This window comes from Monodelphis domestica, chromosome 1 (genome assembly GCF_027887165.1).
Source record: "Monodelphis domestica isolate mMonDom1 chromosome 1, mMonDom1.pri, whole genome shotgun sequence".
Classification (NCBI taxonomy): Eukaryota; Metazoa; Chordata; class Mammalia; order Didelphimorphia; family Didelphidae; genus Monodelphis; species Monodelphis domestica.
The window spans coordinates 302,570,121-302,597,714 of NC_077227.1; the positions used below are offsets into that span (position 1 = coordinate 302,570,121).

Sequence of the window (27,594 nt, forward strand, 5' to 3'; positions counted from 1 at the left end):
ATTGCATTGTTTTGTTTAAGGTTTAACTTTGTGATTTTAAGTTCATATATTACTGGATTCAATATTATTCTGCTTGAACTGAAGGTTGATTGAATTTATTTTGAATGTACTGAGTTTTAAAATTCTGTTGTTTTTCCCCTATAACTGTTGAACAAATATTGTTGTGAATAAGCCCATATATGAAAAAACAGCTTTTCTCTATTTTGCTGAGGATAGATGGACTTCAGAACTGGTTATAATTGTATTAACAACCTTTGGGATTTTAATGTGCTAAATACCTCAAATGATTTGATTTTAAGGGTTTTTTAAATATGATTTTTGGAATTTTTTTAACAATCTGGTTATTTTTGCCTGCCCCTACCACGAGGTAAGGCCCATAGCTGAAGTGAAATAGATTTTATAACCCCCAACCTTCCCACATGTGAATGGAAGTTGGGCAGTTAATTTCAGGGCATTTGTATCCCTATAAGCCTCCAAGAAAAAGGAGCACTCCTTTATTTATGCTCTTCAGCTCACTATTTTACTTCTACCAGAATGATATATAGATTTCTTGATTATCTTCTAAACCCAAGAGGAGTTTTACTTTGTTTTTAAAAATATGTTTAAATACCAAGGTTGAAGGATTGCGATGTTTGTAAAGATCGTGACAAATGTCCATCAATTCATAGGTTTTAAAAATGTCATACAGCAACTTATGTGAAATATGAAAGTGTGTTTGTTTGCTATTGTAATTAAATGGGCTATTGAGAATTTTGGGGAGTTTGATCTCTACATATTTGTACTACTGTATTTTTAAAGATGAAAAATTGTTAACCTTGTTCAATTCATTTGCCTTCTACTCACAGTGATCATGGCCAGATACAAAGAGGAAATGGATCTCATTTTTTGGTGAGAAAGCCTTGCATATCTCTTGCCAATTGATTCATATACCTCATACCTCAGCCATGCATCCCTAACTGATTCTGAATCTTTCAATCACCCACAACACGGGGGAATGTAAAAAATATCATTATTTAAATTGCAAAGTTTAAATTCCTTTTGAGAAGAAGTTTAGGTAAAGAAGATGCTACCTCTCTGAATCCAGAACTGAACTGTTGGAGAAGCCACCATGAAGAAGCCTCCAGACCACAAGTTGCACAAAATTGAACTTTGGGTGTGGTTGATTGAACATTTATTTGTATGTATACTTTTATGCCAAAGGGGACTGCCCCCTAACGGCTTTTTGTCAATGTGTTCAGAAATTATTGGTTTTATTCTTTTTTCTCTTATCCTCACACTATTGTAATCTTTTAAGTTTATTATGTTTTTATGATCCTTTGGGGGAAAAATTAATTTTTCCACAAATGATCACACGGGGGGATGTAAAAAATAGACTCGAATACAGGACTACAATCCCCATGAGCCTTTGCTCCACTTCCCCAGAATGCCTTGTCATCTCACCTGGGCCGAGATCGAGAAGATATTTAAGCAAAGGCTTTTGAAGGGCTCTGGGCTTTTGGACTTCCGTTTTTGGAGCAGAGGGCTCTTCCATGATGTGAGGTTATTTTGTCTAGGCCTCTGGCCTAGGCACATGTTTCATACTTGTATATTCTTAATCTTTAACCTTTAATAAACCTCTAAAAAATATATATTCCTTGCAGAGAGAAACTAATTTCTACCTGCCTCAGATGCCTCAGTCTCCCCATCTCCCCTAAATTTTATCCTTACACTAGCTTGAGCTAGTGTCTTTTCCAGCGCTCTGCTATCTTCAGCTGAGAGTCGACCTAGGCGAACTCCAGCTAGCTCAGCAATGGTGAATGATGCTGAGCCTTCCCCAGGATGTAACATAACTGCTATATGAGGAACCAGCCTTCCCAGGTCATAGTCACAAATGGATAAGCTGTCAGGAAAGCTCAGTAAAAACGCTTCCAACAGGAAGAGGGGGGATGGATGGAATATTCATCCTCTTCTCTTAGGCTGGAGACCAACTTCTCCAACACTTTCAAGCAGGGAAGGAGGACCAGGAATAAGAGGGACTTCCAAAGCTGCTTCTTTGGGAGGCCAACACTGGCCAATCTCTGGACCCCTTGAGGGTCTCCCATCATGATTCTCTTTAAGCCATAAAAGTTTTCAGAGAACAAGGCACTAGCTTTAGACAAGTAGTGCTGCTGTAGCAAAAGATTCAGAAAAGTGAAGGTTTCGTCAAACCATCTCCAGAGGAAGCCATAATGGGCAGGGTTGGATTCTGCAAGAACCTTGGCCACATGCTGAAGGGCAGGCCTCACAGCCATCATCAGACTGTCCTGAGCAACCACTTCGAAGATGGAGGGCCATTTATCAGCACCAGAGGCGACTATGATGTGAGCTCCATGCTCGGCCATTGTGTCCTCTCTGTGCCAGCCCTACTGGGTCTCAGATTGCAAGAGGTGAGGCGCTTCAGGGCTGCCCATGAGAGAGCCTGGATGTGCTGAACTTGGGGTGGGGGTGGGGAGTGGAAGTGCTGAAGAAAGGGCTCAAAGGCAGCCACTCAGTGGGAGGGTCAGGTAGCCATCTCTGAGGTAAAGGAAGGAGGCCTACTTGGATGCAGCCACCGGACGAGGGCCAGAGACCCCCGGCCCCATCAAGGGGGCCAGACGCGGGGAGGCAGTGCCCCAGAGCAAGAACCCTCCTGGGATGCACAGCTGCACTCAGAGCCCAAAGGCTAATTTTTAAAGAAAACAGATTCGTGGATTAATTTTTAAAAATAAAGATAGGACATTATCATTACATTGAAGGTAAGAATATAGAACTATAGCTAATTATTCCTCTCCTCCTTCCTCCCCCCTCAACTAAAAGACTAAAATTCAGCATCATCAAATTGATTATGGCATTCAGTATTGTCCTATTAGTTCTTACTTCTTTGAAAGCAGAAGCTCTAGTCTAAGTGCTATACCTCCTCCTTCCTTACCACCAAGAATATGAAAATGCCGAATTATAAAGTGTCCTGTGCACATGTACTCTTTGTACATGTCAAATATTGCCATTAGCTTTTGTCATAGAAGACAAACTTAAAAATGCAATTTGCTGAATATAAATGTAATTTCTAAATATGTTCTTTCTGGAGTGGGTAGGTTCAGGGCTAAAGGGAAATCAACAAAACAAAGAATGGTGGATAAGGAATGAGGAAGGTAGAATATCCCATCTGAGGAAGAAGGAACTTATTGCTTTTCTGCCAGTTTTCAGAAAGGTCTTTTAACCTGAACCCTAAGGTCAAGGGTACATAAGTCACTGCATCCCTATTTGCACTTTGCTTTGCCTGTTAATTACATCATACCACTAGGGAGCCCTTGAATGTAGAGGACTAGATATAGCTCAGAACCCACATAAACACATTCCTAGATTCTGGTAGAAAGAACAGTAGGTCCCTTCAAACAACACTGAGGCAGCAAGTACTGGGTCCTACCTGGCCTACCTTCTTCACTTAATTTCCATACCGTGTTTCACTGGTCTTTATAATGACCAGCTCATTTCCACTCAGAAATATACCCTCCCTAGTCCTTATATTCCTGCCTTCCTAGCAAAAAAAAAAAAAAAGAAAAAAGAAAAGAAAAGAAACAAACAATAAAAAAAAAGAAAAGAAACAAACAAACAATAAAATGATGTCCATAATTTGGATGGGTACATCCTTAACCTAGCACTCCACGGTAAGAACTTAGAAATTATAGGTAAGGAATAATTCTAAGATAATCATATACCAGAAAAGACAAAAGATTTTAATTTTTTAGGATCCTGTTCACATAATTTGATTGTTTTTGGAACAAATGTCTTCATTATAGTTGAGATTCATGGTTTTCATAGTATAAAGTCAATATCAGACAAGACTACCATAGCCTATGTATGCTAATGAAAATAAAAGGATTTAAGCATTAAGTAAATTAGCATGTATCAAAACAGAACTATATACTAATATTGAATTTATGATTTTGTTAATGACTCTTCCCTACTAATTAAATGAATGTCCACCCAGAAGACTTAATATAACTGTCTTAAAAATGTTCTTGTTCATATACAAAGAAGAAACCAATGACTTCACTGTAGGTTAAGTATGTGCTTTGAAGTGTTTTACCTATTAGAGTAGTCATTCTCGGTCACTGAGAGACTACCACTACCTAGAAGAGGTACATTTGTCCTGCTCAACTGATAATACAATATGGATTCCAAAAGAATGAATTTGTTGGAGAGCTAAATTATACTGCCTGTGACTACATAATAGAACTAATAATTAAAAGCTGAGCTTGCCAGGTTGGCTGACTTAAGTGTACCAACCAACAGAGAACCCTAAGTAGCAGCACAAAACCCTGCTTCTCTACCTTGATAAAAAGAAAAGTCACAGTTTGAACTAATTTACATATAGGGAAAAATTAAGATAATTACACACACAACAGATCTTTAATGAAAATCATTTCCCTAAGGACATAATAGGTCCTTTCAACAGCATGGTCATTCTTTAAAAAAAAAAAGCACATAAAAGAATGAATGTACCTTTGTAGGGTGAATTAGAGGAAGGCAATAAGCATTTATTAAATGCCTACTATGTGCCAAACACTGTGCTAAATGCTTTACAAGTAGAGGTTAAATGATTTGCCTAGGGTAACATAGCTAAACTGAGAATGGATTTGAAGTCAGGTCTTCCTGGTTCAAAGCCTAGTGCTCTATTTACTGTATCATCTAGTTACCTCTCACTCAATATATTCATAAAATTGATGAAAAAAGGGGGGAAGACAAATGCTTGAGGGCATGAGAAAATTGGCACATTAAAATTGTGTGGTGAAACAATGAATTGGTTCAGCCATTCTGGAAAGTAATATAGAACTATGTACAAAAAAACCCAAACCCTATAGTCTTTGATCCAGTAATGCCACTACTAGATAGACCTAAACCCCAAAGAGATCAGAGAAAGAGGAAAAGGACCCATGCATACAGCAGCAAAGAATTAGAAACTGAGAGGACACCCATCAATCAGGGAATAAATGAACAGTTATGGTAGAAAAATAAAAATTTGGGAAGAATTGTATAAACTCATGCAGAGTAAAGTGAAAAGAATCAGAACAATTTATACAATAACAATGATACAGTAAAGAGAAAGAATTTGAAACTTGGGAACTCTGATCAACACAAAAGCCAACCATAATTTCAGAGGAACCATGATGAAACATGCTACCCATCTCCTGATATAGTACAGATTGAGATTTTTTAATTTTTTTTTTAGAAATGGGCAATTCTGGAATTTATTTTGTTTGACTATACATGTTTGTAACAGGAGTCATGTTTTTATTGATTTCTCAGTGAAGGAGGAAAAAGTGGGAGGGCGAAAAGACAGGTGTTCATGAAAATAAAATAAAATTTAATTAAGCTCTTAGACCACACATAGACCTGAAGATGGAGCACAAAATTATATGATTTTAGGAAACTCAAGGATTCACTAGTCCAACAACCCCTTTCCTTCTACATATGTAGTAAGTCATCTGCACAAGGAAATGCAGATAATTAAACTGAGAATTAGACTAAGCCTTCCTATCTTTGATGATTCCCTAAATTATAAAAGAGCAGATGTAATTTAAAGCAAACTCTACATTATAAAATAAATTTATTTTTATATGCAAATCTCAATTAACAAATCTAAACAAATGTATATGAGGTAAATCTGGTGTCAGTGAAGCAGCTAGTCAGCTCCAAAAGAAAAGGTCAAATATCTGTGAGTGCTAAGAATGTACATATACTTCTAAAATAAGATGATGTAGAAGTGCTGTAGAAGTGAGTTTGGAACACTCTCTCAAATTCATGATACTAACCAGGCAACAAAAATAAAAACACAATTTCATGCAATACCTTTTTCCCATGCTGCTGCTGACAGGGTCTGCTAGAGTTCTACTTGCAGGACATTTTCTGCGTGCCAACTTCTTGGTGCTGCTGTTATCATTAGGCTGCTCACTCTCCCTTTTAGGGGTCAAACTTCCTTTGCTGTTCAAGTCCCTTAGTACATTATAATTAATTTTACTTGAAATTTTCTTTTGTTCCAACATCTTTTCAATGGCTTCTCCTGCAGTACTGGCCTGAATTGGTTCCCGTTTTTTGGAAGATTTCTTGGGCTTAATTGAAACAAAAAAAATAGCAGTTTGGACAAGATATAAATAACTATAAATATAAATAGCAATTAAGAGTTAAATTGATGACTCATAATTAGGCAACTTTTTAACAGGTCCCTAATGAATAAAGTGCCTGGTTATTACAGATAGTAAGGAGGTTCAAACTAATGGAAAATTATCGGTAACAGAATCATTGATAATTCTTACAATTATCCTGGCCAAAGGCAAATTAAACAATTACGTTCAACCAAAATTGCCTCTAATCAAAAAGAAAAAAAGAAAAGCACATTCAAAACAAATAAATTTTGAAAAGTTATTATGGAATTCATATGCTAAAATTAAAATTTCTAGTATAAATGGATGTAAATGTATTTGCAAATGATTTTATTGACATTTAAAGTTAAATTTATAAGAACAACTTTTAAAATAGATAAACCTCCCCAGGAAAAATTATATTGTCTCAGTAACTAAAACCACTGGTATTGTTGAAAACAAAAGGCTGTTATGTTTCACTTATAACACTGCTTCAGTTTGGTTGAATACAACCCTCACCTCATCTATTTTTAATAACTTTATTACTGAACTCATGAATTTATACCTACATAGATAGGAAAGAAAGAAAATTCAGTATAGGAAGGAAATGCTAAAATCAGTAGGCTTAGTGTGGGCCAGCAAGGTTCCAGGTAAGAATGCCACAGACACCAGACCCAACAACTCATCCACACATTCATTATGTCAGTGGTGAAGTGATCTGAACATGGCATCATCAGCATATTACTTAGAGTGTATTAGGTATCCATTTTTCTAATCAACAGTTCTCCTAATAAAACTTCTTTGGCCATTCAACCTGCACATGGCATATCCATCCATAGCCTATTCCTTATCTGCAGTTGTTCTTCATGCTATTAGTATCAAATGAGGAATTTTGCAAAAACTATCCTTCAATAGATGGCTTGCTGGGGACAACATAGCACTTGGTTTCTCAATAACCCAGAAAAAACAAGTATAAAGAAAATTTACCCCAAGGACCTACAACTGCAATGTGAACCCAGTAGATATGCCTAGGAAGCAGATCTTCAGACATACCTTCTAAGTACACAGAAAAAGGGAACCAGTAAACCAGTCGAATGCAATTGTGCATAAAGGACAAGAATAAAATATTCCATATTTAATGAAATGCAATTTTCAAGATGAGTGAGAAAAGCAAGGAAATAAGAGAAAATCTTTCCTTAAAAAAAGAAAAATCACAGACTAAGCTAATTGGTAAAGCCAGTCTTATGTAGGCTCAATTACTCTATTATCTTCTACCACACCTTCTCTCTGCCCTTCTGGACCTTTTCACTTTGGTAGAGAGATTCTAAGAACACCTAAGAAAGATTTAGTCTTAGGACAGGCCAATAGAGATCCTATTAGGCAGTCATATGATCTGAAAGGGTGCTGAGAAGGCAAGAAGCAAAACCACTGCAACATATCCTTAAAAATTTCCTGATCTCCCTCCTAGCTGAGGATATTTAATAGTATGGATCAGTTGGGACTACAAAATACAGCCACCTATTGCTAGACTATTTCTTTCTAAGTCATCATGGTACCACTGGATCCTCTTCCTCTATTAATTTATTTCTCTTCCCTTCCCCCTCATGATTATTTGCCTATTTTCTTCCTACCTCTAAATTTCCTCTTTTTTCTTGTTCTTCTCTGTTAAGCTCATAAGTTGTCAAAGAATAATTTTAAATCTCTTAAACATTTATTTACTTAAATTTAGTTAAGTGAATTAATTGAAAGCTTAAATTCAAATTTATGTTTAATTTAAATTTAAATTTAGTTTAAATTCACTTAATGTTAACTAAATTTTGGTCAAATTCAGTATTTAAAATTCCTACCCTATGGTTTGGAATTTGTAAGGAAAAAAACACCCCTTTCTTCCTATTTCATTATATTATGTATTATGTCCTAAAGTCACCAAGGATACGTAAAATGCCTTTCATTTTTACATTCAAATATAGAATATTAACAATTACATCAGTACCCAGAGTTCAAATTCTGTAAATACTAGAAATAACTAACACCTCCTCCCCTCTCCCAGATCAACTGAAAAACAACAAATTTTACTTCTGTTAAATCTCTGAAGGAGAAACAAACCTTTTAACCAGTGTGGCACTAAATTCATATATATCAGTGCTGTCTATTGTAGAATTTATGGATTGCTGTTTCTCTTGCTTAATTATCCATACAATCATAGAACATCAGAGCAAGGAGAGAATTTAGTTTAATCTCTGCTCTAAGATGAGGATACTGAAGCTCAGAGAGAAGAAGGGATTTGCCCAAAATCATTCAGTTAGTTGAAGATCTTGAATTCAACAAGTCTCTGGACTTTCAGTTCAGAGCTCTTTCTGCCACAAATCAGAGTCCTTCTTTAGAACCTTTTCTTTAGAATTCAACTAAATCAATATATTACATTTGGATTTTGTTCTCACATAATGAAAAAATTCATTTGAAAAGTGTAAACCAGCACACATAAATGCAATTCACTGCCAAAAAGATATTTTGGGGGGAATCTGGAATACATAACATAGCCACTAAGCTGTGTATTATTGTTATACTTTTTAATACCAGTGAAATAGTGGAAGAATGGATTCTTTAGTCAAATAACAAAATAATAAAGGACAAAAGACCCTTACAAGTTTAAAACTAATGCCAATGAAATTAAATAGAGAATTTTTTCCAGTAAATTTGGAGATTTACTGGAAAACAGATGATATTTTTAAACAAATGAGAATGTTTTCTACCTTGTGTTCCTTATAAATGCCAAGTTCCTTCTCTTTTGCTATCCTTGCTTCTTTTTCTAAAAGATGAAAAAAGGAACCAATATTAGACATATATATATATATATATGTATATATATATATTTTAAACCCTTACCTTCTGTCTTAGAATCTACACTCTGTACTGGTTTTAAGGCAGAAGAGCAGTAAGGGCTAGGCAATGGGGATTAAGTGACTTGCCCAGGGTCACACAGCTAGGAAGTGTCTGAGGCCAGATCTGAACCTAGGACTTCCTGTCTCTGGGCCCAGCTCTCAATCCACTGAGCTGTCCCCATTTCATAGTATATTTGGCAAGGCAGTAACTGGGAAAACTGCTTACCTTTTTGTTCTTTTACGTAGTCAGCATGTTCTTTCATCCACAGTTCAGCTTTGATTTGTGCTTCATTTTCATTAAGAATATACTGAGAACAAAATAGAGTTTATTTCTTTTTAACTAATAACTTTTTAAAAGTAAATAGGATTTTAGCATATCTCAAAACTAAAAACAAAACATATATTTTAGTATGTAAAGTCATTAAGGAATGAAATGGGATCACAACACAAGAGAAAAGTATATCTAGATATGTAGATCAAATTTTCATGTTCAAGAACAAGATTGCTAATTTGACACTTCCATGTATATTCCCTCCAATACTAAATTACCATACATGTTATTTCTGCAAAATAAAGAGTAAACTGATCTAGGTACAAACTTGTGACTAATGGGACATAATATAGAACTAACATATAACCCCATATATGTGAGAATGAAAAAAGATATTGGATTTTTCATGGAACGTATCTAAGTATATTATGACGGTCAATTTAGGAACAAAATGATCTGCTATCTATACTTTCAATTTTTCTCTTCTTTTTTCTTTAAATTATATTTATAAGAATTTCTTTTGAGACCAAAATTAGGGGAAAAACAAATTATAGAGGAAAATTTCACTATATTTATGTTTAATTGATAACACAAAGGTTGATTTAAATAGTTCATGTTATCTTGCAGGCTTAAATTTGGTTGTCAAACATTACTTGGGAAATCAACTTGGAAACTTTTTTAAAATAAGAGGTGTTCTCTGAAGTCATATTTATAATGGGTTCTGATCTACTTGTTAATTTAAAAAAAGTAAATTTTGTATTTGCTACTAATATAACCTTTAAAAAAATCTCATTCTTGCAATGATGTTATAATCTCAAACTCACAGTTCCTTATTTGTGAAATTAAACTTTCCAGAGTCCATTCTCCTAGGTAGTATGTTAGGAACTTTGAACAGGGAACAGAACTTTTTGGTCACCAAGCTAGTGCCACTTAACATTGATTGTTCTGTCTGGGGCTCAAAGAATTAATAAACCTACCTTGACAATACTAGGGACAATTTAAGGGGTAGTTCATATTATCTTGTGTACTCAGATTTAGTCATGTCAAACATTCCTTCGGCAATCAACAAGGTATATCAAGAAGACAACATTAAAGTAGTATTTCTGACTCTCTGAAAGTACGTGGATCACAAATGACTATCAGTAATCAGAGAAACTATTTAATAGCACTCTCATGTTAAGATTCCTAGCTTATCAATGATGGAAAGTACAGCAAAATGAACTGAATCATGACATTCATGTTGATAAAAATTATTTGAACACATATTATGGACAACATATACTATATGCAAGGATCTGTACTATGAAAATATTTTAAGAATTCTAAACCAAATTAAATATTAGAAGAACAAAGCAAAAAAAAAAAGTAAAAAATTGTAACATACCCAACTATGGCTAGCATGACTGGCCTGTAGCCTTACTTAAAAACCAAGTGAAACTACTGGACAAATTTGCAAAAAGCATAATTTTGTTATACCACTGGCCTAAATTAACAAAAGTAACGTCACACATTATAAACAAAAATGAAAAAAAAAAAGCATTTTCTCCTTAAAAGGTAAAGTACAATAGAATAAAAATAGCTTACCCTATCGATTTCACTGTCATCAATTCCATTAAGATCTAATTCACCATCTCCTGAATTTTCATCTAAACAAAGACAACAGCAACCAATCTCAATTAGAATTCATGGGTGTTTAAAAACAATGTCTCAAGCACTTTAATTTGAGATTACCTGAAGAATTGTAGGAATATTAAGTAATTAAATAATTATCTTTTTAAAATAGAATATTTCCTCCTTCAGAAGTAATAACCATTGATACCTTTAAATACCTTAAATTGTATATTTTTATCTTCCAAGATCATTATAAATATAGTCACCCAAATAAGTTCCAGCAGTACATATACTCAAGGAAGAGTGAGATAATTAAAGTAGACTACTTTGTAGAAGGCTTCAAATATCTATATTGAGAGCATATATTCACTGGTAACTGAATCAGTTCACTGTGCCACAGATTTGATTTCCTTTTAAAATTAGAGGAATAACATAATATCCTACTAAGTCTACAGGATTATTCTTAAGTAAAACTCTTAATCTTAAATCTTACCATATGATGAGCTACTCTCAGAGTTTTATCAAATTCCATTCATTTCACTTTACTTCAGTCTAAACTGACAATTATCCAGTATGTACAAGAGCATACTAGGCTCTTAAAGATCCAAGCTTTAAATAAATTACAGTCCCTAAGGTTTACAAAACCAAATGCTTTATAGAGAAAAAGGTCATTATCCCCTTGAGAAGAATAAGGGAAAGCAGGTAGTATGTGAATTGGCCTTTAAAGGATGAGCAGAAAATCAATAGCACATTTCCAATATAGCCCTGGCACAGAGATGAGGTCTTAAAAATGCTTGTTGCTGAAAACATATATCCACACAGATATCTACTTAACATGCTCAAAACTGAGCTATACTTTCTCCCCAAGCCTGTTCCTTCTCCAAAGTTTCCTATTTCTGTTACAGTACTATCCTCCCAATCACACAGGTTCAAAATCCTGAGGCTATCATTGACTCTCCCTGATCCTCATGTGCAATTAGCTCACAAATTCTATCTTATGCATCTTCACAAAATCTTTCACATTTCACCTCCCCTATCCAATTATATTGCCACTAACTTTGTTTTGTTTATCATCACCTTATCTACCCTATTAATAACAGTCTCCACTTTCCTACCTATTCTTCCAGAATGACTTTCTTAACATAGAGATTAAAGAACCATAGTCTCATAGTAGTAAGGGATCTCATAGCCATTCTGATCAAAAATCTCACCTGGATCACCATCATCTTAATTTGTAATGATCAATAATCCTGAAGATTTCAACTGAGAAGGAACTCATTACATCTCTTGAGGTATCCTGTTCTTATTTTAGAGAGCTCTGTTAGGAAATTTCCCTCAAATCAAGTGTAAATGGCAAAACAATAAATTTAATTCTTCCCCAAGAGAGCCTTTCAAATACTTAATACAACCATCATGTCCATACTTGATGATTATACTTGAGATTATAGTCTAACTACTCTAGGACAAAGTACAGTACGCCTCTGCTTGAAGCCCTTTATTGAACAAGTAATTATTAGAAAGGTGGGGTTTTTTTTTCTGACATCAAGCCTAAATTTACCCTTTTGTAATGCCATCTACTGCTCCTGGGACACCTTCTAAGGCTGAACAGAACCAGGATAATCCCTTCAAATTTTTATAAAACAAAGGCTCAAGGTCTTTTCCATTCCCAGCTGATTTCCTCCAGAAGCTTTCCGATTTATTATTTTCATTGCACCAGAACTAAACACAATATTCCAAATATGGTCTGAGAGCAAAATATGAAGGTATTATCACACTCTTTATTCCCAAGAATTATTCCTCTCTTAATGCATCCCAAAATCAAATCAGCCATTCTGGTGCCATACAAATATGTCAGGAAGACCTGAGTTAAAATCTGGCCCCATATACTCACTAGATGTGTGACCCTGGGCAGGTCACTTAACCTCTGTTTGTCTATTAATACACTGGAGAAAGAAATGGCAAATAACTCCAGTATCTTTGTGAAGAAAACCCCAGATGAGATCAGAAAGAGTTAGACATGACTGAAGGACTCCCAACATGCTAACTGTTTATAGGCTGTAGCCCATTAAAACACACAAGACCTTTTGGACAAACTAATCTATGACCATGTCTCCTTCCCAATCTCTTATTTAAAGATTTGATTTTTGAACCCAAGTACAACACTTTACATTGTTCCTGGGAATTTCATCTGGATATATTCAGTACAATGAATGAATGAATGAAGTCTTTCAAGACTTCCTTCTGGGGGCAGGGCCAAGATGGTAGAGTAAGGCAGAACAGCTCAAGGTCACCATCAGAATCCTCTCCAATCAATATTTTGAAAACACCACAAAACAAATATAGGAGTGAATGAATGAGACAGAGAGAAACAACTCTGAAGAAAAGAAAGACTTAAAAGGTAGGTAGAGCACATCTAAGGCACAGGGGTGAGAGGAGAGCAAGTCAGCAAGACTACAGCAAGGAGTGAAGAACAAGTCAAGAGTAAGCTACACATCCCCACCCCACATTTGCTGTCCCAATATAGGAATCTAAGTCCAAGTCAACCCACACACCTTGAGGTTTCAAACCTGTGGTAAAGTCCAGAATCCAAGTCCAGGGCAGTTTATGCTAAAGTGGGCTGACCTGTATGGGCTCAGAGGAAGCCAGTAGTCCCAGTCTGAGTCTATGATGAGGACACAGACCCCAGCTTGGGGCAATTAGTTGACCCAAGGCAGGGTCCAGATCTTTTTGCCATGGACTCAGAGTGGAGCTCCAGGACAGGGTCATCAAAGGTGTGCCCGATTGGATCAAGTACACAATGAGACCAAAAACTTATGCCTAAGCCTGGGGCTAGAATTTGATCAGCCCCTGACCTGATCAAGTTCAGGGTGAGATTAAAAGCTTACCCGAGTAAGCCTGAGGCAAGTCTTTAAGCTATCAGCATCTCAAGGGTTAACTGAATCATCAGCAGGAGGAGGCCTTGAGCTCCCAGCCCTCAGATCATCATACCACCCGGGGAAAAACTAAAACTGGCAGGAACCTGAAAAATAAACTAAAGGCAACATCAAGGAAGGACTGAAGTTTAAGAGGGTAACCTAACCTCCGAGAAAACAAAAAGGTAGGAAAAATGAGCAAACAACAAAAAAAGCACCTAACTCTAAAGACTTTTTATGGAGACAAAGAGCAAGGTCCAGACACAGAAGGGGACAGTGAAAGCAAAGCAAACACATGCAAAGTCCAAAAGAAAAATATGGATTGGATGCAGATTCTGGAAGAGATTAAAAAAAAAAAAAGACTTCAAAACCCAATTAAGAGAAGTAGGGGAAAAATGGGGAAGAGAAATGAAAGTGATGCCAGAAGAAATGGGCCAATTGAAAAAGGAGAACTGAAAACTGACAGGAAAACCAGGCCTTAGAAATCAGAATTGACCATTTAGAAACTAATGATTTCATAAGAAATCAAGAAACCATAAAGCAGAATCAGAGGAATGAAAAAACAGAGGAAAGCATGAAATATTTTACTGAAAAAACAACTGACTTAGAAAATGGATCTAGGAGAGACAACTGGAGAATAATTGGACTAACTGAAAGCCATAATCAAGAAAAAAAAAAAACCCTGGACACCATGTTACAAGAAATTGTCAATGAAAACTGCCCAGAGATCCTTGAACTAGAAAATAAAATTGAAATTGAAAGAATTCACAGATCACCTCCAGAAAGAAATTCTCAAATATCAACTTCCAGGAATATAATAGCTAAATTCAAGAGCCTCCAAGCCAAGGAGAAAATATTGCAGCCAGAAAGAAACAATTCAAATACCATGGAGCTACAATCAGGGTTACACAGGACCTAGCAGCTTCTACATTTAAGGATCAAAAGGCATGGAATATGATATGTAGGAAGGTGAAAGGTGAAAGAAAGGTTTACAACCCAGAGTCACCTACCCTGAAAAACTGAGTATATTAATTCAGGGGGGAAATGAACATTCAAGAAGATAGAAGATTTCCAAGCATTCCTGAGAAATAAGCTAGACCTAAAAAAAAAGTTAAAATCCAAACATGAGACCCAAGAAAAGCCTTAAAAAGTAAATAAGAGAATGTAAGGGACCCATTTAGGTGAAAATGTTTATATTTCTACATGAAAAGAGGATATCTGTAATTCTCAACAACTACTCTTAGTAGTAGAGAGGATAAAAAGAATATACTTTGAAGGTGGGGAAGTAAATTGATTATGATGAAATGATGTATATGATGATATATGATATATATGTAAATGTGATGATATGAAATGATATGTATGTATAATATATATATGCATATCATATGATATATAAAAAAATCAAGGGGTGAAAGAGAGGATTGCACTAAGAGAAAAGGGAAGGGAGATAGAATAGAGTGAATTATATAACATAAAGAGGAATGAAAAATCATTACAGAGAGGGGAGGATAAGGATGGTGACCAGCAATGCTTAAACTTTATAGCTTAACTGGCTCAAAGAGGGAAAAACAAATATACTCATTGGGGTAGTAGTGGTAGTCTCTCGGTGACCGAGAATGACAATTGTCTTTGTGCATTATCATCTATTGATGTACCCTCATGTGGCTTTGAAGTCCAAAGACTGAGGCGCAGTTTGTGGCACATGGGGCATGGGATGCCCGTTGTTACGGGAGGTGCGGTTGTGGCCTGGTGTCGGTATTAATGCGCAGTGGCAAGACATCGACGTCATTCATCTTCAAAGGTGGCTGCGGCATGGTTAATGTGGGTTCGCCAGCTGCTTCTGACAGAGGCAGCAAGTTCTAGTTGCTTTGGTGTAATGCCAGCCCACTTCAAGTTTGACTTTAGCTGATCCTTGAATCTTTTCTTTGGTGGACCTTGTTTCCTGAGTCCAGTTGACAGTTCACCATAGAATACCTGTCTTGGTATTCGCTGTGGGTCCATGAGGATGATGTGTCCAGACCATCGTAGCTGGGTTTTGAGGACCATTACTTCGATGCTGGTGGAGTTGGCTCTGCCGAGGACTTCCTGGTTGGTGATTCGGTCCTGCCATTGGATCCTCATGATTGACTGGAGAGAGCGTTGGTGGAATTGCTCCAGCTGTTTCATGTGCTTCCGGTACAGTGTCTATGTCTCACAACCGTACAGGAGTGAGCTGAGGACCACTGTGTTATACACTTTGAGCTTCGTCACAGTGCTTACACGTCTGTGTTGGAGGACTTTGGAGCGCAGCCGCCCGAGTGCCTGGCTGGCCTTTTGGATCCTGGCATTAATCTCATGGTCTAGGGACCCGTCGTTGGTGATGGTACTGCCCAGGTACTTAAACGTGTTGACGTTTGAAAGCTGCGTGCCGTTTGAAAGCTGCGTGCCGTCGATTGTAATGCATGGCTGGTTAGTTGGCCTCCCTGGTGTAGGTTGGAACAGCAACTCTGTTTTGCTAAGGCTGATAGTCAGGCCAAACAGTTTTGTTGCTATAGAGAACCTGTCCACAATGGTTTGGAGATGATTTTCTTGGTGGGCCATGAGAGCACAGTCATCTGCAAAGAGAGCTTCCAGGATGAGTCTCTCTGTTGTCTTTGTTTTTGCAGTCAGGTGGCAAAGGTCGAATAGTGAGCCATCCAGTCGGTATTTGATGTAGACACCCAGGTCTAGATCCATTACAGCATGTTGTAATACTTGGGTGAAGTATAGGTTGAATAGTACCAGAGTGAGGACACAGCCTTGTTTCATGCCATTGGAGATATTGAAGCGATCGGAAGTCTCTCCACCAGATAGGACTTCCCTTGTCATGTCGACATGAAAGAGCTGGATCAGTTTGACGAATTTTGCTGGGCAACCGAGCTTGCTGAGGATCACCCACAATGCGTCCCTGTTCACTGTGTCGAACGCCTTTGTCAGGTCTATGAAGACAATGTAGAGATTCAGGTTCTGCTCAAGGCATTTTTCCTGCATTTGCCTCACTGTGAAGACCATGTCGATGGTGCTGCAATCTGGTCGGAAGCCACATTGTGATTCAGGCAGGTTCCGCTCTGAAACAGATGACAGGAGTCTGTTGAGTAAAACATGGGCAAGGATCTTTCCAGCAGTGGAGAGTAGAGTACAACCTCTGTAGTTGTCACAGGCTGCTCGTGTATCTTTGTTCTTGTATAGGGTTACGACGGAGGTATCTCTGAGTTCTGGGGGCATGTCTTCCTCTTCCCATATGCTGGTCAGCACTATGTGGAATGCCTGGAGCGCCTTTCCATTTAAGGTCTTGTACACCTTGGTTGGGATCCCATCTTTACTGGGTGCCTTGCCTGCACTCATTTGTTTAATGGCTTTTTGGACTTCCTCTATTGAAGGAGGGACGTCAAGTTGTTCAATGGGGCGGTTTTGGGGGATCTAGTCAAGGGTGCTTTGGTCGACTGAAGAGGGTCAGTTGAGAAGCTGACTGAAGTGTTCTTTCCAACTGTTGCTGATGCCTTTTTTATCTTTTATGAGAGTGTCACTGTCAGAGGATAGCAAGGGAGCGGTGGTGGGTTTTAATGGCCCACAGACAGTCTTGAGGGCACTGAAAAATTGTTTATAGTTTTTCATATCAGCAAAGCGCTGGATTTCTTCTGCCTTTTTTTCCCCACCATCGGTCTTGCATCTTCCTGATCTCACACTGCGCCGTGGCTTAGAGAGTCTTGAATCTATCCTTTTTAGGAGCAGAGTTTGGGTTATTTTGCCACTCCATAAAGGCTTTGTTCTTTTTGCTCAATAGGTCTTCAATAGCAGTGTTGTTCTCCTCGAACCAGTCCTGGTGGTTGCATTGTTTGGGGCCTTTGATGTTTCCTTCACTGCGTCTCTGAACTGGTTCCATTTCTCGGTTGAGCTTCCAGTGAGTTGTCCCTTGGCAGGGTCCCTTGCTTGTCATCCAGGCAGGACTGGAATGTTTGCAAATAAGATGGATCTCTAAGACAACTCATGCTGTAAAATGCGCGAAATGTCTCGGCGCGTTTTGGATGGTGAGGTGCAATGCGCATTTGAAGGGTCACTCTAACCAATCGGTGGTCTGTCCAGCATTCAGCTCCTCTTATGGCTCTGGTGATCTGTACATCCTGGATGTCTCGCCCGCGTACAATGATGTAGTCAATGAGATGCCACTGTTTTGATCGTGGGTGCATCCATGTTGTTTTATATTTGTTTGCCATTCTGAACACAGTGTTCGTGATGGTGAGTTCAAACTCTGAGCATTTGCTGAGTAGTAGTAGGCCGTTGTTGTTCATTTTGCCCACACCGTGTTTGCCGAGCACTCCTTTCCATCTTTCATGGTCCTGGCCAATGTGGGCGTTGAAGTCTCCCAGTAGTATCAGCTTGTCATTTGTGGGCACCGAGTGCAGGACGGCACTCAGGTCAGAGTAGAACTGCTCGATGGTCTCCTCTATGCTGGTCAGTGTTGGGGCATATGGGCTGATGATTGTGGCATACCGGTCTTTGCTGAGAGGCAAATGGATCTTCATGAGCCTCTTGCTGATGCCCACAGGCAAGTCTGGCAGCTGTTTGAGCAAACTGGTCTTGATAGCCAGGCCAACACCATGGATTCTGTCTTCATTTGAGGCTCTACTGGCGACGCAGCAAAGCACTGTGGAGTGCTCAGGGCATGTTGGAGCACAAAAGACAACACGGCCATCCAATGCAGCTGTGGAAGTCTCCAGGTGTAACGACTTTTCGTGCCACTGGACCCAGGCTTCTAACGCCGAGAGAGTGGGACTATCTCTGTGCATCGACTTTTCCACTTAAATCTCCTTCATGCACAAGTATCTTTGTGCACACTCATCTATTCTAACCCCGTCCACCCTCTTCAAGACCTGCGGCAATGGGGGAGTGGCGACGCAACAGGTGGAGATGACCACTGGCAGTTGTAGTCACGATCCTGCACGTAGGCGGCCCACGGACCAATGGTAGCTCGGCCCTTTAGGGCAGCAGGGACATTTGGCAGCATCCTGGGCAACTGAGCAGCCCTCTCTAGGACAGCACTGCTCACCCTAATCAAGGGAGGGGACTAGAAAAGGTGTCCCAAACATTGCCTGTCCTACAAACACCCAGTCAGCACACCGCAGCTCAGGTCATCCCTTTAAGCGGTCGAAATCAAAGAAAACAAAATACAAAGAAACTCCCTACTAGGAGCATGGAACATCAGAACATTACTTGATAGAGAGAATACCCCAAGACCTGAGAGAAGAACAGCTCTAATCGGTAAAGAACTGGCGCGATATAACATCGACATCGCAGCCTTAAGCGAAACACGCTTACCAGAAGAGGGATCACTCAGCGAACCCACCACTGGATAGTATAGAATTATATCTTACTCTATAGAGAAGTAGAAGGGGAATAAGACAAGAGACAGAGGAGGTAATTGGAGGGAGAGGGAAGTAGGGGAGTGATAAAAAGCAAAATACCGGTGAGTAGGAGGAACAGAATAAAAGGGAATAGAGCAAGATGTAAATGGGAAAATAAGAAGGGAGAGCAATACATAGTAATCATAACTCTGAAAGTAAATAGGATGAACTTACCCATAAGATGGAAGCAGATAGCAGAATGGATTAAAAACCAGAATCCAAATATATGTTGTTTACAATAAACACATTTGAGGCAGGTTACACACACAGATTCAGGGTAAAAGGCTGGAGCAGAATTTAGAAGTCTGTCAAAATCTTTTGGAATATTGTCACCACCCTGGCATATTAGCTAGGTCTCTCACCTTTGTGTCATCTGCAAATTTGTTGAACCTAACCTTTAAAGATGCTGATAAAAAAAAAAAACAACTCTGAGGTATCACCTCACACCTAGCAGATTGGCTAACATAACAGCAAAGGAAAGTAATGAATGCTGGAGGGGATGTGGCAAAATAGGGACATTAATTCATTGCTGGTGGAGCTGTGAACTGATCCAACCATTCTGGAGGGCAATTTGGAACTATGCCCAAAGGGTGCTAAAAGAATATCTACCCTTTGACCCAGCCATAGCACTGCTGGGTCTGTACCCCAAAGAGATAATGGACACAAAGACTTGTACAAAAATATTCATAGCTGCGCTCTTTGTGGTGGCCCAAAACTGGAAAATGAGGGGATGCCCATCAATTGGGGAATGGCTGAACAAACTGTGGTATATGTTGGTGATGGAGAACTATTGTGCTAAAAGGAATAATAAAGTGGAGAAGTTCCATGGAGACTGGACCAACCTCCAGGAAGTGATGCAGAGCGAGAGGAGCAGAACCAGGAGAACATTGTACACAGAGACTAATACACTGTGGTATAATCGAACGTAATAGACTTCTCCATTAGTGGCGGTGTAATGTCCCTGAACAACTTACAGGGATCCAGGAGAAAAAAACACCATTCATAAGCAAAGGATAAACTATGGGAGTGGAAACACCGAGAAAAAGCAACTGCCTGAATACAGAGGTTGAGGGGACATGACAGAGGATAGACTCTAAATGAACACTCTAATGCAAATACTATCAACAAAGCAATGGGTTCAAATCAAGAAAACATCTAATGCCCAGTGGACTTACGCGTCGGCTATGGGGGGTGGGGGGGGGGGAGGAAAAGAAAATGATCTATGTCTTTAACGAATAATGCTTGGAAATGATCAAATAAAATATATTAAAAAAAAAGATGCTGATAAAAATATTAAATAGCATAGATCTCAGGGCTACTATATTGGAAACCTCATCCTATTTGACAGAGTCCTTCAGACTACTGGATCTGCTTCCAGCCCAGCCTCAGGAGCCATTCCTGTAAGGATGGGGTCACTCTTTCTTAGGTATCACCAACCAATGAACAAATGTCAAATGAGGAGTACAGGCATGACATTCAAAATTAAGAGCACCAGTTCTTTAGAGTAATCTTTATCCTCAATATTCCAAAAACGATTTGCATAAAGGTAATCAATATTCTCCTAATTGTCAAACCAAAATGGGATGTTTCTGCCATTCTGGGGAATTGTCTCTTATATTATGTATCATGTACATAATTCTGGTCTGACCCTTAGTGATAACTGAAGCAGAAGTCACATGCAATACATTACATAAAGAAAGCCACAGGTTTTTGTGAACTTTAGTTATAGTTTATATTAGGGTTTTTATTTTTATTTTTTTATGTGATAAAACATCTTTTTATATTTCTCTCTGCTTTCTTTGGTTGAGACAGCAGCAAAAGGGAAAAATTAATCAGATAAGATATGACAATATGAAAGCACTAAAAAGAAAATACATTCAACCCCAAAGTTTCCTGATTAAGAGGGAATTCTATTCCATACCATATAATATCCCTTTCCATAAATTCAAGTAGCATCTGATTACTCATAGGATGAAATAGGAATACTTCTTTTTAGATTTTAAAACCTAACATACAACCTGGCTCCTATCTATATTTTTGATTCAATGGACATTACTCCCCCACTGAACTGTACAATCCAATAAACTGTCTTTTCCTCTATTCCTCATAGGTAACACTCATTTCCATGCATTTGCAATGCTATTTTCATGTGCCTAAAATACATTCTCTCCTTACCTGTACTTCAAAAAGTCTTACACTACCTTTATGATAAAGTTCAAACACCTTCCTTCCTCCCTCCCTCCCTCCCTCCCTCCCTCCCTCCTTCCTTCCTTCCTTCCTTCCTTCCTTCCTTCCTTCCTTCCTTCCTTCCTTCCTTCCTTCCTTCCTTCCTTCCTTCCTTCCTTCCTTCCTTCCTTCCTTCCTTCCTTTCTTCCTTCCTTCCTTTTTGAAAATTTTAGTCAATTTAGAACATTATTCCTTGGTTACAACAATCATATTCTTTCCCTTCGTCCCCTCCCCCCACCCCTGCCCATGGCCGAAGTACAATTCCACTGGGTTTTACATGTGACCTTGATCAGAACCTATTTCCATGTTGTTGATGTTTGGACTAGGATGATCATTTAAAGTCTACATCCCCAATAATATCCCCCTCAACTCATGCAATCAAGGAGTTGTTTTTCTTCTGTGTCAAACACCTTTTTTCTGATTAAAACTGCTACCAATTCCTCTCCAATTAGTCAATCAGTTGACCAGAATTATTGTCTTCAAAGAGCCAAGATGTTAGAGTCCCAGGAAGCACTTAAGTTGAATTCTCCCAACACTTTCTTCTAAACAACTTTAAAATAACATGCAAATTGAATTCTGGCACTACCAAGTCAATAAAAGGTTGGGCTGGGACATTTTTCAAGCCCAAGGCAACACCTAGAAAGACTTATATGAACTAAAGCAAAGTGAAGTGAGCAGAACCAGGAGAACAATGTATATAGTAACAGAAATATTATACAATGATCAAGACTGAACCATTATCAAACCCTCCAAGATAATCACAAGTGACTCATAATGAAAATTCTATCCACAGTTAAAGAAGGAACTACTGGAGCCTGAGTGAAGATCAAAGCATGCCTTTTCCACTTTATTTCCTTCATGAGATATTTATTGTATGTGTGATGTGTTTCTTCTATCACAATATGAGTAATATGGAACTATGCACTGCCTGAAAGGAACAGTAACCTATATCAGACTATTCATTGCCTTAGGAAGAAAGGAAGAAAACAGGAACTCTAAAATGTCAGGAAATAATTGTCAAAAAATTGTTCTACATGTAATTGAAAAAAATAAAAAGGAAGAAAGAAAAAAGAAAAGAAAAAATTCCCAAGACCAGATGTATTTACAAGTTAATTCTACCTAACATATAACAATTAATTCCAATACTAAAATAAGCTATCTGAAAAAAAAATAAAGAGGTCCTACCAAATTCCTTCTATAATACAAATATTGTTATGATACCTAAAGAGAACATAAACAAAGAAAGAAAACTACAGACCAATTTCCTGGTTGAACATTGAATCAAAAGATTTTAAATAAAATACTTGTAAGGACAACTCAGCAACTTATCACAAAAAGCATAAACAAGGTGGGATTCATACCAAGAATGCAGGACTGTTAAATATTAAGAAAACTGTAGGTATAGTTGATCATACTGATAACAAAAACCATGTTTATCTAAACAGATACAGAAAAAGCTTTCGACAAAATATGACACTCCTTCCTAATTAAAAACATTAGAAAGCAAGGAAAAGGAGTCTTTTCTTAAAATAAGTAGTATCTGTCTAAAACCAAGAATAAGCATTATCTATAATGATAATAAAGTAGAAGTCTTCCCCAAAAGATCAGGGATAAAATAAGAATGTCCATTATCACCACTTAGAAATGCTAGCCATGAGGATAAGAAAAAAATGTAAAGGAATAAGAATAGGCAACAAGGAAATAAAAGTACCAAGACTGGAAGATAACATGATATTATAACTAGATACCCCTAGAAAATCAACTAAAAAACTAGCTAAAACAATATTAGCAAAATTTCAAGATATAAAATAAATCACCATAAATCATCAGTATTTCCAATAAGTTCCAGCAGGGAGGAAAGAAAAATAAATTCTGTTTAAAATAACTACAGACAATATAAAATATTTGGGAGTTTTCATGCTGACACAAATCCAAGGAATATATGAACACAATTACAAAATACTTTTTAAAGTGAAGAAAATTCATATTGAATTATATTATTTACTAGCAATATTTATATGTAAATCCATTTTCTCTCAAATTCTGATTTCTGAAGGTAGTCAGTCAGTCCAGTTTTAAAGGTAAAGTAATTTAAATTGGCTGGGATCATTTGTCTTTTGTTAAAGGATAAAAGTCCTTCTTTATCTAGAAAGGAAGATCTTACGTAAGGCATTTGAAAGTAGGACAGGTCAGCTATGTGAAGCTATAAGGATCCATGCACCTGAAAAGTAGCCCTCCTCCTCTCTGAGATGAAGTAATATGGGAGAATTTGAGATCTTCAAGTCCAGACTCTTTAAAAATATCTACCAATTGGGCCTGCCAGGGGAGATATAAATGCTGTACCATAGTCCAATCAGAAAGAAAACCCGTCCCCTATAAAAGAGTTTCAGGTCTCATAGAGTGTTTCTCCTAAACATAAATCACATGCCCCTATTAATAAGTGATATTCTACATAGAGATATGCCTTGAAATTTATTTATTGGTTAAAATCCTTGGTACTACAAAACACTGATATAAACAGCTGGAAAGATATTAATTGTTCATGAGTAGGCCAAACAATACAATAAAAATGATAATTCTACCTAAATGTATTTATTCATTGCAATGCCAATCAAACTACTAAAGATTTTATAGAGCTAGAAAAAAAAATCTAACTAAATTCATCAAGAATACCAAGAGAAATGATGAAAAAAACGTAAAGGAAGGTAGCCCAGCAATACCAGATTTAAAACTTATTTAAAAGTGATAATTGTAAAAACAATCTAGTAATGGCTAAGAACTAATGGTAGATCAGTGAAACAGATTAAATGAAAAGTATACTGTAGTTAATGACCATAGTAATCCAGTATTAGATCCTAGCTTTGGAGACAAAACCTTGCTATTTGACAAAAATTGCTGGGAATACCAAGAAATAGTTCAACAGAAACTAGGCACAGACCAACATCTCACATTATATACAAATGTAAGGTAAAAATGGCACATGATTTAGGTGTAAAATGGATAATTTTTATTACACAAAATCAAAATGGTTTTGCAGAAACAAAACCAATGCAGCTATGATTAGAGGGAAAGTAAGAAATAGAGAGGAGGGGGGAAATTTACGGCAAGTTTTTCTGCTAAAAGCCTCCTTTCTTAAATATATAGGGAATTGAATCAAATTTATAAAAATAAGAGCCATTCCCCCAATAGATATATGGCAAAAGGCTATAAACAGGACATTTTCAAAAAAAGAAATCAAAGTTATCTATAATAACATTTTTAAAATGCTCTAAATTACTAAATCAATTGAAAACTGAGAAAAAATCCATCAGTTGGGGAACACCTAAGTCTGCAGTGAAGACCTGAAACCCAGTGCAAGGTAGTTTGCAGCACACCTGACCTGTGTAAGCCCAGAGTATGGCCCAAATCCCCTAACCAAGCTCAAGATGAAGTTAAAAGGCCAAGGGCAATGAAGTCCACAATGGGCCTAAGGTGATCAAGCCCAGCCACAGTGAGACCAGAAGTCCCTACTGTAAAAAATAGACTCTAATACAGGACTACAATCCCCACGAGCCTTTGCTCCACTTCCCCAGAATGCCTTGTAATCTCACCTGGGCTGAGATCGAGAAGGTATTTAAGCTGATTCAAAGGCTTTTGAGGGGCTCTCTCTCTTGGCACTTGGACTTCCGTTTTGGGGCAGGTGTGGTTTTTTTCATAATGTAGGTAAGGTTGCGTCTAGGCCACTCTATGGCCTGGACACGTGTTTTCTTATCCTGTATTTTCTTTAATCCTTAATCTTCAATAAACCTCTAAAAAAATATAATACTCCTTGCAGAGAGAAACTAATTTCTACCTGCCTCAGTCTCCCCGTCTCCCCTAAATTTTAATCTTTACACTACTTAAGTCTGAGGCTAAAACCTGAGTCCCAGCACGGGATGCTCACAGGGCTCTGAGTTCTGCAAGCCTTCAGCAGGCCCAAGGGGAAATTGAATCAGACATGGAAAATGGCTTTCAGAGCCTTCAGACCATAGGTCTTTAAATTGAAACTTCAAAAAAACCCAGAAATAGAGAGTTTTAGAGAATGTCCCCTCTACCCCTAGAACAGGGCCTACCTTTAAGATAAAAGAGAAAGTCAAGAAAAAAGCTGGAAAAATGAGCAAACAAAAAAAAATCCATGGAAAATTTTTAAGGATACAAAAGAGCAAGGCACAGACATAGAAGAGGACAGTGAAAGCAAATATGTGCACAATTTCAAAGAAAAATATGAATTGGTATCACTATCTGTAAGAGCTCAAAAATAAATTTCAAAAATCAATTCAGAGGCAGAAGAAAAATGGGGGAGAGAAATTAAAGCAATGCAGGGGGGGAAATAGCAGAATTGGCCTAATGGAAAAGGAAATTGAAAATCTCACAGAAGAAAATCATTCCTCAAAAAATTAGAGTTAGACAAGTAGAAGCTAATGACTTCATCAGTCATCACAGAGCAATTTAAAAAAATCAAAAGAATTAAAAAATGGGAGAAAACATGAAACAGCTATTTAAAAAAACAATTGATCTGAAAAATAGATCCAGGAGAGACAATTTAAGAATTACACAACTACCAGAAAGCCATGATCAAAACAAAAACAAAAACAAAAACAAACAGAAAAAAATACTTGGACATGATAATACAAGAAATTATCAAAGAAAGCTGTGCTGATTTTCTTTTTTCTTTAATTTTTTATTTTTTAATTTGAATTTTTTATTTTAATAACAAATTTCCATATGAGTTTTCTGAAGTTATATGATCCATATTTTCTCCCTTCCCTTCTCTCTCCATCTCCCTCAGTTGACAAGCAATTCAATCTAAGTTATTAATTTATTATTATACAACACATTTCCATATTATTCATTTCTATAAGTTAATAATCTTATAAAACCAAACCCCCAAAACACATGCCCAAATAAATAAGGGATTAATCATAGGTTTTCATCTGCACTCCTACTCCAACAGTTCTTTCTCTGGAAGTGATTAGCAATTTTTTTCCCTTAAGTCCCTTAGAATGGTCCTGAATCACTGTACTGTTGTTAGTAGCAAAGTCTCTCACATTTGATCATTACACAATATTGCAGTTAGTGGGTATAATGATCTCCTGGTTCTACTTATTTGATTCTGCATCAGTTTACAATGGTCTTTCTATTTAGCTCTTTCTGAAATCATCCTGTTCATTATTCCATATAGCACAATAGTATTCCATCACCATAGTATACCACAATTTATTTAGCCATTCCCCAACTGAGGGACATTCCTTTAGTTTTCAATTCTTTGTCACCATAAGAAGAGCAACTATAAATATTTTTGTACAAATTGGTTCTTTCCCATTTTTCATCTCTTTATTGTCCTGATATTCTTGAAGAGTATAAAATAAACATTGAAAGAATCCATAGATCACCTCTGAAACTAAATCTCCAAAAGACAACTCTCAGAAATATCATAACCTAAATTCAAGAGCCTCCAAGTCAAGAAGAAAGTACTGAAAACAACCAGCCAGAAAGAAACATCCACATTAAAGAACTGGAAAGCTTGGAATATGATATTCCAAAAGATAAAAGAGAAAGGTTTACGACCCAGTATCACCTGCCCAGAAAAACTGAGTTATTCTTTCAAGATGAAAAAAAAATGGTTATTTAATAAAATAAGAGTTTCAAGCATTCCTAATGAAAAGACAAGATCTAAGCAGAAAATCTGATATTCAAACACAAGACCCAAGAAAAACCTAAAAAGGTAAATATGAGAAAATTTAAGGGACTCAATGAGGCCAAACTGTACACAGAAAGATGATATTTTTATTTCTTAAAAATTTTTTTATCAGTATTAAAGCTCTGACACATAGACAGATGATGTGAGAGTAAGTTCATTAGGATAATATGATAAGTAAAAAAATTTAGGGGTATAAAAGGGAAAGGGAAGGGAGAGGTGGAATGGAATAAATTATCACATCTAAAGAGGCATGAAAACCTATTACAGTGGAGGGGCAGCTAAAAGTGGTGACAGGCAATGATTAAACTTTACTCTCATTGTAACTGGCTTAGAGAGGGAATAACAACCATGCTCATCTGGGTACAGAATCCTACCTTGCCTTATAGAGAAATAGAAGGGGAATAAGACAAAGG

At 37.3% G+C, this 27,594-nt stretch overlaps 1 protein-coding gene and 1 pseudogene across 6 annotated transcripts in view; both read right to left on the reverse strand.

Moving 5' to 3' along the window:
• Positions 1 to 5,837, reverse strand: part of LOC130453771 (peroxisome assembly protein 12-like) — a 28,682-nt pseudogene extending 22,845 nt beyond the window's left edge.
• The window catches only part of BRF1 (BRF1 RNA polymerase III transcription initiation factor subunit), a 207,169-nt gene that overhangs the window by 33,540 nt on the left and 146,035 nt on the right, over positions 1 to 27,594 (reverse strand). For all 6 annotated transcript variants that reach the window (XM_001363975.4, XM_056811075.1, XM_056811076.1 and 3 more), the window contains 4 exons: positions 10,875 to 10,936; positions 9,246 to 9,327; positions 8,891 to 8,946; positions 5,848 to 6,107 (listed from right to left, as the gene is read on the reverse strand). In XM_001363975.4, coding sequence (XP_001364012.2) covers positions 5,848 to 6,107; positions 8,891 to 8,946; positions 9,246 to 9,327; positions 10,875 to 10,936 — 460 coding nt within the window. The remainder of the gene's footprint in view (positions 1 to 5,847; positions 6,108 to 8,890; positions 8,947 to 9,245; positions 9,328 to 10,874; positions 10,937 to 27,594) is intronic.